This window comes from Gambusia affinis, linkage group LG13 (assembly GCF_019740435.1).
Source record: "Gambusia affinis linkage group LG13, SWU_Gaff_1.0, whole genome shotgun sequence".
Taxonomy (NCBI): domain Eukaryota; kingdom Metazoa; phylum Chordata; class Actinopteri; order Cyprinodontiformes; family Poeciliidae; genus Gambusia; species Gambusia affinis.
Genome location: NC_057880.1, coordinates 9,396,591 through 9,414,278, shown reverse-complemented (window position 1 = coordinate 9,414,278; position 17,688 = coordinate 9,396,591). Strand labels below are relative to the sequence as shown.

The following is a 17,688-nucleotide window of genomic DNA, read 5'->3' as shown; positions in this document are numbered from 1 at the left end:
CCATGTAAAAAAGGTTCTGAGGGTGTTTGCACTGGGAAGCACACTTCACAATGTTGAAAGATGTGAAAGTGCATGCAGACAAGAACTCATTGGAAGATTTTTACCACTTGTCGCCATTTTTTTTTTTGTGGCACAGTCCAGCGAAGTCGTGCCATCTAAGTTTGTGAACCTGGATATGACAAATGAGAAGAGCTGATTGGAAATCCTGGAAGTAATTTATCCTTGCTTTTGTAGAACTAACTTCTTTGAAACTTTTTAGGGTTTTTTTTGGTAAAATTGTCGGTTAACAAGCAAATTATTACCATCTAGGATGTCAATTAGGGTCACAACTATCAAATATTTTAGTGAACAACAAGCCTGGAAATAATTTAATTCTTTTGATAATTATGTGTTCTTTCTGGCATAGGTTGTCTATATCAGGTTTTTCTGTTGTTTTTGGTTTTTTTTTAATCATCTACCATCCTAAACCTTAACTGTGTCTTCACTTGTTTAACTATTGGCAAGTGTCACCTGTTTTAATTCTTTTTTCTCAGGAACTCCTCATAAGACATCTTGGTTCCATAAAAAATATTAATTGTGAGCTTTGACTTTGTCCAGAGCTCACTCTGTAGGTATTTTATTCTCAGTCTTATACAGAAACAATATCCTTTTAGCACTCTAAAAATTATAAAGTACCACTAATACTGTAGGGGGAACTGTGATAAAAATGGGTCAAATCAGGTTACTTTTAACGTATTTCCAAAAGAAATACCACTCAAAGTTGCTAGAAGACTAAAGTACCTCAAAAAAGAGCTGTCAGATCTCGTCTTTGTTCTTAAAGACATTTTTCTTATTTGAAAGGCGTCCTCTGTTCTGACTGTATGGCTCTCATGCTTGAGGGCTCTTTCACACCTTAAAAGTTGCAGAGGTCTTCTGGTGTGAAATGCACTAAAATAGATCCTAAAAGTAGAATTAAAATAGAGTTAGCTCGGAGACAATGAACACTTGCACAATTTTACACTTCAAACTGAACATCATTACATTAAATAGAAACGCAGATGAAATTGTTGTCTTTAGTTGCTTTGCTTAACATTTAGCTTGAAGTTTAGAGCCTGGTTTGCTAGGTAAGAGTTAAAACTGTGACTTTTGTGTGAAGTGACAGGCTTTGCAGAGGTGTTTTGATTTTATACCTGTAGTGGCAGTCGACAAGATTAGAGTGAAGATCTTGCGGCTTAAAAACAGGCATCAGCACTAAGCTCAACGTGGGTGCAAGTAAGCAGGTCAAAGAAGTCGGCGGGAGAGTTGTGAGGAGGGTTTTATCAAAGAGCATCTCTCTACCTTTGTCACGTACATGATGTCTGCAGGGATCACTGAACTCTCTCAGCTGTGGGTGACCTCAGCAATCCTTTACTGTGTTTCGGGAGACGGGTAATGGGAATTCTAAAAATAAGTGACAAGGTACTTAAAAGATTTTCCTCACTTGAATTCAAGTCATTTAAGTAAACAGTTCTGAGCGAAAATTGCCATATCTGTTACCTTTGTGACCCGCTTTCAGACAAGCGAACGGTGGAGTAGAATTTTTTTGATTTTGATTTTTTTCAAATCTTCGGGTAGAACATGTCTCAATTGGATTGTAAAGTTTACTTTCCAGCCTTTGTGACACATTTTGTTCCGTTTTTATCCGAGTACCCACGTACGGAAACATGGTGACACAGACCTGCGGTGTCTTCAGCTATTGTTTGCTTTCCCAACAGCCATGTCCATGTGGGTCCCTCCTGCTGAGTCTGGCACAAGGCTGCGTTTTCTTCATATTGGCCCCATGTGTGGCTGCTTTGAGTTGTGGGAGTGTGAACAGTTGTCCTCAATCTTGACAGATTAGTTGTTTTTTTTGTTTTTTGTTTTCTGCTGAATGTTTTGCCAAATTGGACTCCATGTGAAGGGATGAACGAGGCATCAAGTGAGATTATCAGTTGATATTGATTACATTAAACATTGGCAATGTAGCTATTGATATTTCTTTTTGTTGCACCGATAGTTGGCTCCAACTAGTAAATATAGCCAACAGCTTCAGTAAATGATTATGAATATTGTGCTTACCCTGGAAATACATGTAATATCCGCATCTTTCCTTTGGAACAGATTTTCTTTTCTGTGGAAAGTTTGCTTTTCCGCCAATGTGCACTCGTCATTGGTCAATACATTTACACAAATTTTAGACAAAATACTTGAGACACAGGTGTCAAACTCCAGTCCGGTGTTCTGCAGTTTTTAGATGTGCCACAGCTACAAAACAGCTTAATTGCCATTTATTGTGTAGATCAGTTCTCCAGAGTCCTGCTAATGACCTAATTATTCTATTCAGGTGTGATGCAGCAGAGGCACATCTAAAAGTTGCAGGACACCGACCCTTGAGGACTGGAGTTTGACTGACTTAAGAGGACATGACAGATTTTATTTGAAGTTGAGACGCAACAGTTAATTTTATTTCTTCTAAGTTTATACAATCTTAGTATGGGTCAAATGACTCCAGAATTACCAGAATAAGTTTCCTAGATTTAAATCTGTGTAGAATAAGTTAAATGAGGTATAACTGTTATTTTATGCAATTATGCTTGACTAATTTCAATTTGGTTTTCATTCCAAGTGCTTTAGCAAAATGGTACCTTAACTCACACATACAGCTCATAAATCTGAAAACTGCTTTGTTGAATCTCTAATTGGTATTTAACTATCCACTTCATATTTGACAAGTTCAAAGCTATGTTTTAAGCTATAGATTGTCACAGAATAAAAGTGATGCCCTCCTTTACTGTTAGGAAACCATAAAGGAGGTCAAATTTTAGATTTTTTTTTTAAATTTGGTATTGATTTAAAAATTTGGTATTGATTTAAAAAAAGCTATGATATTCCTATATGTAAATTGTTAGTTTTCTGTTTCTTGGTGTGTTTGTCCTTATTACCAACACCAGCTAGCATGCAGTGTGCAGCTACAGGTGTGTGTGTCTGTGGTTTAGACAACATGAATAAAGTACATCCTTGAAAATATGTGACACCTTATAGGGACTTTAAGCAGTAGAAACGGTGTACTGGAAACAGAGCAGGCAATTTTCAAATGATGGACAAAGCCCACTCAGCATACGGAATAGATGAAGAAATTAGAACCTATAGACTACGAGGCAACACAACGTAATCACTATTCCAATATGCTGCTCTATATTTAAAGGCAACCTTAAGCAAAACGATCGAGCTAGCAATATGTACTTGTAGAGGAAGAGTCCTCCTGACTCTTCCTCCGAAAGAAAGCTTGCAGTATACAGAAACCATTTCTGTTTTTCCTCCAGAGTTGGAGAATGCAAAGCCAATTACAAAATTATTCCCATTTCCCAGATACAGTGCACTGCTGTTTTGAGATATTTATTCAAACACACAGCTTGGTCATTTGGTGTTAGTTTTTATTTTTTTTTATTAAACAAAATCAACTCTTCCCATGTATTTTGTAGTGTGAAATGTCCTTTTTTTCCCCTATGTATTCTCACAGTACAATCAGTTAATGGTGATCTGAAAGAAAACATCTTTAAACTTGGCACTTAGAAAACAACCACAAAGAATTGTCACCTTTATTCATTGAGAACAAAATTTACAAAGCCATTCGAACAGTCGTTTTTTTTTTCAATCTTTTAGTTTTTTTTTTTTTTGGTTTTGTCTTTTTAAACTCAACTGTGAAGAATATTCAAAATACACTTTTTAATGTTGCTTTTTATTTGTACTTACAAATATCTACATTAAAGTCTTAAGAGTCCTGTCGTGTGTTCTTCTCAACTGGTAATAAAAATCCTTTGTAGTGTTTATTTATATCTCCTCACACTGTAGGCACTCCAGTTAGCTCTGGACTCTTCTGTTTGAGCTCGAGTGTTTGTGAACGGTCATCATGCTCAAATAGATGTCCCGTGGCTGGGCTCTCTGGCTTCTGGGATGGGTCCTCCTGGCACTGGTTGGTAGGACAATGGCATGGGTGTCTTGACTGGGCTCTGCCGGAAGAGACCCCCATTGGGTGCTCTGTGTTTGCACCGGATAGAGGGCATCGTGGCACTGCTAAGCGGCAGGGGCAAGGTCCTGCCAGCGGCTGCTCCCAGCGTCCTCCCTGCCCCGTGGCTCTCCCGAAGGAAGGTGGTCACGGAGAGAGGCGGGGGCCCGCGGTGTGATGGGTAGTCTCGAACAGACAAGGCCTCCAGAGACTGACTGGGCTGGATGCTGCCGATGTCAAGGGTGGAGATCTCGATTGACTGGCCTGGCAGCTGCTTGTGGGCTAGATCCTCGTCCAGGAGGCTGTTCAAACGCTGGTGGACCTGTTCCAGATTCACCTCTTTGTCCTAAAGATGGATGGAAAGGAGGACAGTGCCAAAGAGTGGATGAAGAATAAAAGGAAGAATTGTGTATGGAGGATTTATTGGAACAGAAAGAGCAAGGGTGTTATTTAGGAGGGGGATGATAAATAAAAGTGAAAATAAATGCCAAGTTGGGGGGAAAAAAAGGTTAGGGGAAATGAAATGGAAAATGCAGAATGAAAGAAGACATTTGTTACAGCAGGCCTCGTTTTCAATTTTACTTCTAAATACACGTAGTGCAGTATAAGAACATGCATTCTCCCTGAGAGTTTGAAAGATGCTGAAATAAGTCTATTCCAGCTTTTTCCATGCAGATTTTTTACTTTGATATTTAAGTCAACATTTTGAGCTTTCAATAATAAAACTCAGTTACCGTCAAAAAATATCTCCAATTTGAGTTGGACTCAAATGTGTTACTTTATGCATTGGGCTTCAATTTGCTTTGCATAATTGGTTGACAGTGAGGCGAGACGCGTCCACAGTCAGAGTCATCTGGTCACAACACTGATTCCAATGCAACACATGAAGGCAGAGAGACATTTAAATAAGGTAACTCAATATTCATTTCTTGGTAGGAGTGTGATGATGCATCTAGCTCACAAGATGATCCATGATGTCGGTCTCATGAGATCTAGACAAGAGTTTAGCAATGCTAAGGTAGATAGTAAAGAACATTTTAAAGAAGTTTTCATAGGTTTGACTGGACTTTATTTTTACCCTGGTCATCGCTTTCCTATGTAATTATGCTCGATTCTATCTCTTCACTGCTTAGTCTGGCCTTTCTGCCATTGAAGTGGATTTTTCTGGTAGAATTTCAACAGGGCCAATCAGTGAAAAGAAGGTCTGAACAATGATATACATTTTCTTTCTTTCTAGCAATCATCCAATTTGATCATTCTTGTAAATTCAGATTTTGACTGAAAGGAAAAAAAAAAAATGCAATCTTCTATTGGAATATTTGACATGGCTCTAATTAGCACCAAGTACCAAAGCAACTTTGGTTAGCCAGTTGTGAAAAGCTTTAGACACTACAAATGACTAACTCTACTCATTTAGTCAGCCTTGATTCAAGTGCTAAAAATGCTACAAAACAAGCAAAAAAATTGATGGTTTAATAAGTGTTGTTGCTCAGCCCACGCAGTTGTTTGTTAGCGGACAATCAACACAAAGAGGCAGTTTAAGAATTGCTTTAAAATTGAGTTTTAGACCTAGATTTAACAGGCTGGACATGATGAAACACATTTTACTATCTGGGAATGAAAGCAGCTGGATAGCAGTTTCCAAACAAACTAAACTTTGGTAAGAAATTTTGTTATGTTTTGAGATTAAACGATCTCGTGTCAGCAGATTTCACCACACCCCTCTAATTCTATAAAAAAATAACTTTTGGTTTTAAAATGGCTTTCAAATACCTATTACTTGGGAGATGAAGCCAAACAAAGAATGCGACTGAGACAGATTAACCAAGGAATGTTTTCATGGTTCATTTTCTTTTTTTCCTATTCATGCACCCATTTAAGTCAAACAGAACAAGACGGTCAGACACGGGACAGACTATGAGATGAAATAATGGATGATGTGCACTCCTGCCCAGGCCCCTGCCCTGCCCTAATGCCCTGCAGCGACCGATCGACTAAAAACAATCAGTTTGGTATTTTGGGTTGTTCTTGAAGTGAATCAAAACTCTCGGCCTCCTCCACTACTGTCACGTAATATGTCATAAGTTTGACATTTTCAGAAAATAGTGATGATCAGATTGTGTCCACACTGATTAGTTACCAATTGGAAAAAAAAAAAAAAAATCAAGTAAACAATTATTGCACTGCGATTATGTGTCCCATCTAATGCTTTTTACAAGCATTATGACCTTAAAACACCAGAAGGTGAGTCTATCCTCAATAAAAAATTTAATGGATGCACAACTAATTTTTAGAACTTTCCCACATTTTGTGTTCAAGAATAATGCTCTGTTCTTTGACATTATTTTGACTGAGTTTTGGAGAAACCTCTAGTTGAGTGAGTTAGATTTAATACTGATTAAATGTTGTGCTATTTAGTTGTACTTTAAAGCTTTTTTTGCATTTTAAAATGTAAAACGTTGCAGACATCTTGGGATAGTGCTGTAGAGGTGATTTGTCTCAGATTTGTCTCTTTCTTTTCTACTATCGGCTCAGAGACAAAAACATTGCCAAGTGTCATTAAAAGGTTAACATTCAGTCGTATGGTAAATGTAAGGGAGTGAGAAAAAGGTTTGCTGCTCTTCAATTATGGAATTTATTTTGCGGGTAAGATTGCTAAGTGGATCATTTTTGGGATAAATAAGCAATAGTTCTAACCGAGCCGCAGTCAGTCTTGAAGAGAGTCAGTCTTGATCCTGACATAAATCTCCAGTAGCTTCTCATTTCACAGATTACTGGTGCTATGGATCTTTTCCTTTCCTGTCCAAGTAATGCCAGGTAAAAAAAAAAAAAAAAAAAAAAAAAAGCATTTTCAGTGATGTCAAACCATTTGGCTGATCCCTTTAAATTGTTTTGTAGATTTTCATTTAAAGCAGCTTTCTCTGTCCCTACACACTATCCACGGTGCCACCAATGAATATGAACTGATACCCAAAGCTCATTCTCTGCAGGCTTGAAAAATAAGCTGTAGTAAATTGTTCTGAGGAACGATATCCCTAAATAAGACAGTCGATCTGTGTGTTTTTTTTTCATATGTCTGTTTTGAACAAACAATTTTGCAACCCTGATTGAAATTAAAAGAAACCAAAGGGTTAAAAATTATGCTCAACTATTATCTTTAAACTGATACACACAAAAAAAAGTCAGATTGCACAAACTATTTCACTTTTCCAATGTATTTAAAATAAGGGACCTTCATTCTCATCCCTTGGAGAGAAGTATGATTGAACAAAGGCATATTTTTGCTTATTTTTATGTTGAATCTCATCATGTTTGGTATTCTGAATATTCAAGGTTTTTTGTAAAACTGTAAATATTGACTTATTTAATTTATTTTTGTTATGCTGGAGGTTTTGCTTAATACATATTCGACTTAAACTGAAAATATTTGTTTGCATACTACATTATAAGATTCAATTATGGTGAAAGATTATTGTAAAAAATAATCTCTCAAATCCTAGAGGAATATTAGGCATTTTGGCATAGTTTTTTTTTTTTGTTATGGCAGCCCTAGCAGTAATAATAAGCATGTAAATAAATAGACAACAAACAAAAAAACCCTATAGGCAGTGTTGTCGACATGAACATTGTGTAGATATAGTTATATGAAAAGAGCTTTAGAAATCACTTGCAACTTATTGGACTTTTTTATGGTTAATTATCCCTTATTTCTCTGCTCCTTTCTCGATTCTTTCCTTTGTTCGACATTTCAGCCTTAAACTGCAGCCTTACAGTGAATAGGACTTCAGACAAAGAAAGATGTTGGGTGAAAACACCTCAACATGCCTACAAACGTAATGACTACACCTAGTATTCTGCAAAGATCGCAGCTTTTCAACTTCAGATGACAACAATTTGCGGTTATGAAAGCAGACATGTACGCAAACTCTGAACAAGATGTTACCAGCAGTAACTCGTGTTCTTGTTGCATTCTAACTTGGTCCTCTTTCTGTCTTGGGACTGGGCCTTAAATGGGTGTTTTCATCCAATATTGTTGGACTGTGGAGTCCAACAAGCTGGTGAAGGCTCACACTTTAGTTTAGGGATCCATGTCAAGCCTTAGTTGTCTGGACGCCTCATGCGGAGGGGCTGCCCAGTTCACAGCAGCAAAATAAAGGCAGAGCTCTAAAGCATTAAGACTTGAATGGATTATCTAAAGAGAGCTATTGCACAACTGAAGCGCTTATCGACTCAGAGTACAATTTCAGTTTGTGGTTCTGAATTAGCAATACGATGTATACTTTTGTCTTCACAGCTTCTCCCACATGAGAACCAGCGACAGATTTTTTGTGAAACCAATCATCGCTTCTCTTAAGTGCCAGCATGAGAGAAGCCTCAGAAGTCCCCGCCTGAGCACCCCGCCTCGTTCCCGACATGAGAAGAAATGAGCAAATTGATGTCTGAACTATCACCAAGGGCACACCTATTATAACTGGGTGTACTGAAGCTCTACTAAATCGGGGCTGGCGTCACCGCCTGCTGGATCCATAAAGTAGAGTGTGGCAGTGGCATCCCTGGGCAGGACCGGGGGGCCCGGCGGCCTGGGTCTCGACCGAGGCCTTGGTGGGGCAGGAGGACCCGTGGTGACCACCATGGCCCGGTTCTGGTTTAGCAGGGCTTGGCCCGACGAGCTGTCGGCGGTCACCTCTTTGGGCTGCTCTCTCCGGCAGTGGTTGCTGTTCCACAAGGTTTCCAGCGCCGCCACCAGGAGGGCGAGCAGAAGCCCGGCGGCTAAGATACAAAATACGCCGGCAAAGCTGTGGAGACGCAACGCTCGTCCTTCTGGCTGTGCGTCTGTGTGGCTCTGCAGGTCACAGCGGCCTTTCTTTGGCCACCATTTTTGTTTCAGGATGTCTAGATCCCCTTTTTCCTGCAGCTCCAAAATCCTGCAGAGAGGAAAAAAAGATTGGTTTCAGACCCTTTTTGCCTTGAACGTGCATCTTCATGTTGCATTGCTGCAGGACAGCAGGCAAATCCATCAGATGCAATGATCGAAATGAAACGCTAGCTGATAAAATTGCTGAAATAGCAGAGCAGATAATTGATAATTAGCAACTTTTTATGGACAAAACATGAAAGAAATTTAGAAAATAATTCTTGGGCAGATCAGAACAATTACCACACTATTATTATGTAACAATAATTAAATCGCACAGCTCATTAAATAAATCTAATAAGAAAAAATGCAGCACCACTAATGGTATCCATTTGCATTGACTGTAAGATCATTAAAAACCCATATACGGCAAAGTGCTATTAAACACTGCAGGTTTTAGTTTACAGCAGCAGAGTGCAAAACATAATGATTGATTTTAAACGAGACCTAAAAGCCCAGTTTTTGAGGAAAAAAAAAAAACGATGAGGGGGGATGGAGGTGCTGTTGCATGATATTGAATTCCAACACTTAAATACAGCTACAAACTTACAAACTGTACAGTTAATGTATAAGAGCACAAACAATAAATAAATTCAGCTGGAGTGCACACACAGGCGAGATGAGCGGTTTAGTTCAATTGTATTTAGGAAGCCTCTTCAGAAGTGAGTGGTATGTAGACACTGCTAGTTGTCCTATTTATTAATTCAGAATTAGATGTTGTGAGACGATATACTTAACCAGCAGAGTATTCCGTGTCATTTTATACTACATCATAAATAATGAAAACATAAAATTAAATGTTCGCTTTCAGGTTCAAAACCTTGGTAGAATTGGAGGACATGAGATCATATGCCTACAATATCTTTATGAGTATAGCATTACAGGTGCATTTCATTAATTAATGTAATTGAATAGCTAATTTAGATTGAATTAAAAGGTGAAACACATTAGAATACACATTATTACTGTTAATTTTGGCTATGCCTCACAGCTCATAAGAATTCAGTATAATTAGAATTAAAGTTGAGATCATCAGACTTGTTTTTTTTCTTAAAGCAGAAATGTGATCTTGTGGTCTTATTTTGGGAAGGAAAACCAATTTGACATCCCCCTCCACCCCCAACTAGGATGAACAGAAGGTCACTGCTAAAGAAGCTGGCTTTTCAGAGTTGAGTAGAAGGAATAGTGGGGGGAAAACATGCACAAAGGACAGGGATGACTGCAGATTTTAGAGAGCTGTGAAGCAAAGCAAACACAACTGTGCAGAAACTCACAAAGTGGGAACTGCAGCTGGAGTCAGTCCTTCATGGGCAACCACACACAAACCCATCTAGGACACGGGCGACACCTGTTCCCTTCCTTTTGCTAAGATACTCGTGAGCCAGATGCAATGCCAGAAGCATTTTAACAGGGGTCGGGAGAAACAGCCATCTTTTCATTTCATTTGGAAATCAAAGTCCCATGGTTTGGAGGAAGAATTGAAAGGCGCAGAGGATAGAGGCGCTTTCAATGACCAGTGATGTTTCATTGGGATTTTACAAGTTTTAAGTGAGCACAGCAGTCCTGCTAATGACCTCATTATTTGACTCAGGTATGTTGAAGTAGAGATGCATCTAAAAGTTGAAGGAGGTCGGCCCACCCCTGGTCTAGGAAGTACTATCAACAGGAAGACGCAACTGTTTATTTAAGACCCAAAAAACAGTTGCAAAAATGCGACACAATCCAAAAATGTAAATGAGCTGAAGGCCACCATTGGGTCTTATTAAAAATTAAAAATCATTTTAGTGTTTCTTTATAGGAGAAAATGACAAAAATCTCACTGTGTATTGAATCTAAATGAAATGAATTAGTAATATGAACTTTTTAGATGTATTGTAATTTATTGAAAGCACCTGTATGTTAGAGATTTAATGTATTATTTTTGAAAGATATATTATTTAATTCCATGCTGAAGAAACACTTATACATAGGAGCTAATCATTTCAGAGTGTTGGACAGCTTTTGTAAGAATTTAGTACATGAATGATTAATTCATGTTCTTTTGATCTTCTGCCACAATATGATTGACTCATGCATCTCTAAATGCTTCCAAATGCTGTTCAAGAAAACAGCTGGCATACATATGCTTAATTTCTACAACTATATCTGCCTGAGTGAAGCTATCACATATAGTGGAGTCTTTTATTCTATAGTAATAAAATAAAAATAAAAATTTCAGTTTTTTTATTTCACATTCAGTAAAAACAAGAAGATCCTATCCTGCATGGCTGCTAAATTACAGTTCAAGCACATATACATATGATAAAACTGTGTGCTTTTTGAACAAAATGACTTAATTGAGCCCATACAGAGTTTGCTGTCTACAGTGAAATAAATAGGTGATTATACAAGGTTATATCCACCTGACCTTAAATGTCGTCGCACATTCAGTTTCTTTCAGTTTAATATCTTCGTAGTTAAGATCAAATTCCACAGATTAGAGAAACACTTTTGCGCTGATTGAGTATTTGGAAGATCTACTGAAAAATACTGTGCAAAATATATTAATGGCAGGTCTAGGAAATCACATTTTCAGTGTAATATTGGTATTCTGTCCACACCTTTCAATGACTCCAGATTGGAGCCATATGTGGCTCAGGTGTTAGAGTGCTTGTCTTCATAAAGGAGATTTATTGCAGCGGTTTCTGATCCCATTCACATCTCATGTTCCGAAACACGAACACTTTCACATCATGTTGACACATTATCTCACCTCATCATTTGCAATATACAAAACATGCCACACATTTTCTACTTTCCAATTGATGATGAACAAAATAAGCTGTAATGTTTTACCCGACAAATCTGTGAGAGCTGTTTATGTCCTCTGCATTTTTAATTTTTTTTGTAATATTCTGCTTGTTGCTTGTTCAAAGACTTCCCCACCAAGCGTTTCTGTGTTTAATAAATCATATATAAAATCAGGCATTTTGTTTTGATGGTTAGAGAAAAGCACCCAAACAATTTTCTCAGACAAAGTTTCTGTGCTGTGTATTGCAAATAAATCAAGGTTCACATTGTGTGGACATACAGGCATGCACAGTAATCACATGCTGTTCTGTCTTAAAGCAGTTAATTTCTATGAAAAAATAAAATAAAAATGAAAAAAGTAATTTTGATTGTAGCAAATATGTCAGGCTGCAGTAAAAAAAAAAAAAAAGGCAAATTTTTAATTAAGATTTGTGTGGAGCAGCGTATCGGCCAATAAAAGGTGATATTTTTATTTCAGGTGGTAGTTATAGTCATAACTTTAAAAAAAATGCCAAAATTCTTTTGTTTGAATGATTAAAAACCACCGCCTTTTCTACCAGATTAATTCTTATTGGATTGATGTGGGATGGTATGAAGAGATTACCAGGATACATACTTCTGGGAGAAGAGGTCTCTGTACGGACTGCCGTGTTGCAGGGCCATGCCGTAGCCTCTGGTGTTCATGCTGTTTCCTGCTATAGTCAGTGTGCAGTCGTCATCTGTCAGAGCAGCGTACTCCACCACCGCCATGTCCCACAGAAAGGCGTACGACTCCCGCTTTGCCTGTACATTTGAAACGGTTTCCACAACACCCACGCAAGAAAACAGGAACATGGCAATTACATAACGGCATGTTCATAGCAACGCATCGCAGACATGGATTCCAATGCTTCAACAGGCATCGTTTCATTCATCAAATAGCAAAGTTTAAAGTTTGTATTAGTTCCTACCAGACTGTATTCTACTCGTGCATCAGCAAGGTTGTTTAATTACATCCACCTACCCTCTATTGCCTTTGTCTATTAAAAAAAATGAATAAAATAGAATCATCCTTTTTCTTAATTTGCATTGCTAATGGGGCAATGCACCGAGTTGTCTTTAGGAGGAAACGCAATTAGATTGAAATATTCTAAATGTTTTCTAAAGAATAAAAACAGTCTGAGTCAATGTTGAGTAACAACCATGCTATTGGATTTCTTAGGATACGGTGTTAAAATGTCTTTTTATTTCCAGATTGTCTTCTGGAAGAATAATGCAAGACACAAAATTGGATTTTCTAACCACAGTCTAATTTAAATTCTCTTTTTTGTCATCTTAAAAATGGCCAGAGGTCATTGTGCATCTTTACAGGGCTAAAAATAAACTTGCAGTAAATTTACACATTCTTAAGTTATTACTGTCAATTAAAAGTCAGAATTAAAACATGCCATTCCGTTACACAATTTTTTTTTTAGTTAAGGAAACATTTGTGTCATCATGTTACTATAAATGCAATCTAGTTAAGTCAAGATGTCTAATCATATCCAGTCTAGATTCAATTGTTTAACTAATGTCTGTTTTTTAAATATTTGCAGACATTTACATTGTTTCCTTAACATAGAAATATCTGTTGTGTCATGTTGACATATTGCACGTTACTAAAGCTGCCCTGGTATGCTTATTGCCTGTTGTATTTCTTAGCAAAGCCCTAGTCCTAATTTAGATATTTTGGGAGAAATTTTTTAAATTGTAGGATTAATGGTACACTACAAGTTGGTTCTCCAGGATTTGACAGCCACCATTAACTCTCACCTTTTTGATGCCCTCTGATGGACTTGAAACAGAGTTATCAAAGCCATTATTCTTGTTTATGACTTTCCAGAGTTCAGCAAACGTGCTGTCCTGCTCCAAAGGGTTGGTGCCTTTAGCATGGAAATATTCGTACACAGCTGAGTCTCGCACTGTCCCGTAGGCAAGGTCCACCTGTTTGGAAAGGTCCTGGAATGACCTTATTTAGGATCAAAAAAGAAAAGTATTAAAGCACCAATAGGTTTATTTAAATAGTATAGTTATGTGTTGGCACAATGTTGGTTGTCCTATTTTAAAGAACTTTGTGGATAGATTAATCCACACTTTTTAAATACAAATGATTGCTCTCATTCATATTTAAACACATTTGTCAAGTTTAAAATTTTGCAACTCCACAACTTTTAGTTTCTTTTAAAAAAGAGACTTTTCTCAGATTCTCATTCCCACCAACAGTGGTTTTTAAAAGGCTCAGCATTGCAATTACCAAACTGAAACATCCATCTATCAACACACCTTTAGCCTTCCCTTCAGCTATTTATCAATTATTTGAAACATCCACACAGTTTTAGATTTCCTTCTTGGTTTTACTTTGGAGCATATACTGTTCAGCCCAAGATTACTCATAACGTTTTAAGATGTAACATTTCCATTTAATCAACATGTTTATCAGACTAGAATACCAAGTTCTAGTTCTAGCCAGAGTCCAGAGCTGAATCCAGAAGAGAATATGTGAAGTCAGGTAAAGATTAGGGTGATGGTAAGGCGACCTTTCACTTGAAGCTGATGACAAAGAATCAAGTACTTGAAATACCCGATGAAAAATGCAAAAACATGCAAAAATCTGATCAGTAATTATAAGAAGAGTTTGATTGCTTTAATGCCAGTGAGGATTTTTCAATAACTTTTTGAAAAGTGTATATAATTACATCAGTTTAAAAAATAAAACAGACTTTTTTTTTTTTTACTTTTGAGAGTTACATGTGAACATACATTTAACTCACTATATATCTATATCTATATTGATCACTTGCTGAGACACACACATTTTTCCTACAGAAAGCAAATTGCTTACATCCGTATGAGACAATCTTTATACATAAATTTAAATGGCCAGCATAAAGCTTCCATTCTGAATACATAGATGGATAAATAGATGGATATATAGATAAAAGAACAGGACTGTTGCTAAGCTTGTCCTTTGTTCAAATAATCGGAACACAATGAGAAACTCATATCAGTCGTGCCTTCTCTCATATCTACCTTATCAGCATTGACCATCAGATTGTAGTGACTTGATTTATGCCAGGCCAGGCATATTTCTAGTTATATAAGAAACATTGAAGTAGAGCCACAATCTCAAATAATAAGTATTGTGAAGCTGTGAATAGGTTCAACTCAGCCATTTTCTCTGTATGGATGAATTTTATCTGGCAGCACAGATGGAGTGTGTCTGTAGTTGGCTGGATAAGTTTTTTATTTATTTATTTATTTATTTATTTATTTTATGTATAAAATGTAATATTCCCTCCAATCGGCATCTCGAACAAACTCAGAACATTCCCACAACAAGATGAAATGAGGGAAAAAAAGGATTGTCATTGAAAATAAATAATTATCATAGATAATAATACATTCACTCTTTCATGCACACATTTACATGCTGATGGCTACTTTGTAGCCACAGCTGCCCTGAAGCAGACTGTCAGAAATGAGGCTGTCATGTTCTGGTGCCACCTGACCTTCTGACCACCAAGTGCCCCAGGACACAGCAACCAACACGGACAGAGCAGGGGGTTGAACTGGCAACCCACCCAATAATTATTAATTAATTAATTATTTTCTATATTGGCCCAAATGAACTAACAAACAGTCCAGATTGCAGCTCTTTTTTGACTCTATATGACTCTATATATATTCTTTAAAAAACAAAAACACACTTTGTGCATGTTTCTAATTTTGTCTTGGATGTTAGATGATCATTGTTGGGAATACACAGTTCTTATTCTTGACACACACCTTCTGAAAATTGTTAAAATCTTTAACTCCTCTCTAAAATATTTTAATCCCCTTGATATTGCAGAATTCATATTCATTGATAGTGCCACTACCCTATTCTAATCAAAAATGTTTTTTTTGTTTATTTATGCTATTGATCATTGGTTTTGGTTTTGATCAAATGGTTATTCTAAAGTACCACTATTTTGGACAATATTATCAAGAAGAATGAAATATTAGACTGATATTACCCAGTTGTATCTGTCAATGAAACCAGTTGAGACTGAGGTTACAAATTTGTCTTTGACACCGAGTGGATGAACACAGATAATGCATTCATTTTTTTCTTAAATTCAGGTAAAACCAACATCCTGATGCTGGTTCTTAATTCTGAAATAAATACTATCTGTATCCAATTTTATAGTTCAAATTAACAAGAAAAGATGAAAGGCAATCAAGGCTATTAAGTTCTTATGTTTTACCTCACAAATTAAGTAACTCACTAAAACAGTCGTCCCTTCATCTTCAAAATAAAGAGCTCACATTCAAAAATCAAAGCAGAAAAGCCAGTGCATGTTTTTAATCCTTGCATAATGAATTACTGCAATATAGTTTTAATTATGTGTCCAAACAATACAATGAAAATCTAATTTCAAAATGTTGCTATCAGTGTATTGAAAGGTACACACATGCCTCCTCCCCCCCACCTAAAACTTCATATAACTTCACAAAAGTAATTATGTGAATTATAAAGTGAGTCTCTTAATATCTTTTTTTCCCACATGGAACAAATAGAGTGGGCTTCTTGGAAAAAACTTATTTGATCCTGACTTGCTCTCAGAATGTTTAATTCTTCAGTCGCATCTCTTATTGCTGCTCTGGACTGAAACTCTCTGAATCAAAACTTTAAAATTCAAATCATACATTCTCCAGACATCAGATTTAGTCGGTAAGGGGGAAACAAACTAAAGGAATTTTCTCAAACACAAACAAACGACTGTATGACATAATAAACTTTGCCGAATGTCCATTACTTTACCTAAATGAGACAATACGTTCATAGAAACATGGTGACGTAACTATTCAGGAAACTGCACGTATTATCCATATCCACTTCAGTGACAACAACCAGCTCAATTCGAATTTCATCTTTTGTTTCTTTGGTCATTCTTTGTTTTTTGAAAGAAAGGATTAGAAATAGAAAACCGGTGGCGCGGGGGTAAAGCGTGCGACTAGTATATATAAATGCAACTGTGTAATGCTGTCATACTCATTTGTGCAAAAAGGTTTCAGGAAAATGCTGCACGTTTTTGGAAAAATGCCAGAAAGAATTACAATAGGTAAAACCCAACTTGTAATTACAAATTTTATATAAAAAAGTGGTTAGGTTGTGTATTTCAGTTGCTTGGTTAAATAAAATTTCTGAGCTATAAAGTGCTAAAGCCCTGTGCTTTTTTCCCTTGCAGCTAACCACTATAATCATCTGCAATAGAAATGTTTTCCCTCGGGGAACTATAATTATCTTTAACGTAAATGTTTTCCCAAAGGAAAACACACATCAGATACATTGCAGGGCAACACATCAGTTGCTTGGCTTCCTTTCTTGTCAGATTTTGAGTAGCTAACTAAAATAGCTCAAAGTACAGACGATCAGGAAAATATGGGTTATGATTTCTTGTTCAGTTCTCGAGTTTCATTGTGTTTAGTCAAATATAATTTTTTAACAATCACTCTAGATGAAAGAAAGGTCGCTGGTTCTTAATACATTTTTATAAGTGAACAAAGTCCAAATGCAGTATGTCTGCCTTCTCAAATATTTTTCACTGTATGTATGTATGTATGTATGAACCATACCACAGGAATAGTCTCCCACAGATGCCATTTCAAAAACAGCTGCTCTTATGTGTTGTCACACGTAAACTATGTGCTGCTTAGCATGCGCTCAGTCTGCTGACATGTCCCCATGTGGCTGTTTGTTCAACACTAGACAGAACCAATGCAATCAAATGTCTTTCTGCCCATTCTTTAGAGAGAGAGAGAGAGAGAATGACATCAGACCAAATTGGATTCACTGGCAGATAACATTTAGACTGAGAAACGGTCGGTTGTTATCCAGCAGGTCAAGAATTAAAGGAGCTTTATAGAGAAAGAAGCTGATCCCAGTAGATGAATCTTTAACCAAAACTGTTGCATGTGT

General features: G+C 36.9%; 1 protein-coding gene across 7 annotated transcripts in view; it reads right to left on the bottom strand.

Moving 5' to 3' along the window:
* Nucleotides 1–3,191: 3,191 nt before the first annotated feature.
* The window catches only part of grid1a (glutamate receptor, ionotropic, delta 1a), a 356,932-nt gene continuing 342,435 nt past the window's right edge, over nucleotides 3,192–17,688 (bottom strand). For 4 of the 7 annotated variants that reach the window (XM_044135670.1, XM_044135669.1, XM_044135671.1 and 1 more), the window contains 4 exons: nucleotides 13,500–13,695; nucleotides 12,325–12,491; nucleotides 8,688–8,928; nucleotides 3,193–4,349 (listed from right to left, as the gene is read on the bottom strand). In XM_044135670.1, the coding sequence (XP_043991605.1) occupies nucleotides 3,912–4,349; nucleotides 8,688–8,928; nucleotides 12,325–12,491; nucleotides 13,500–13,695 (1,042 nt within the window). In that variant the 3' untranslated portion in view covers nucleotides 3,193–3,911. Of the gene's footprint in view, nucleotides 4,350–8,465; nucleotides 8,929–12,324; nucleotides 12,492–13,499; nucleotides 13,696–17,688 lie in introns of all 7 variants that reach the window. The other 3 variants (XM_044135668.1, XM_044135674.1, XM_044135673.1) reach the window with 3 other exon arrangements.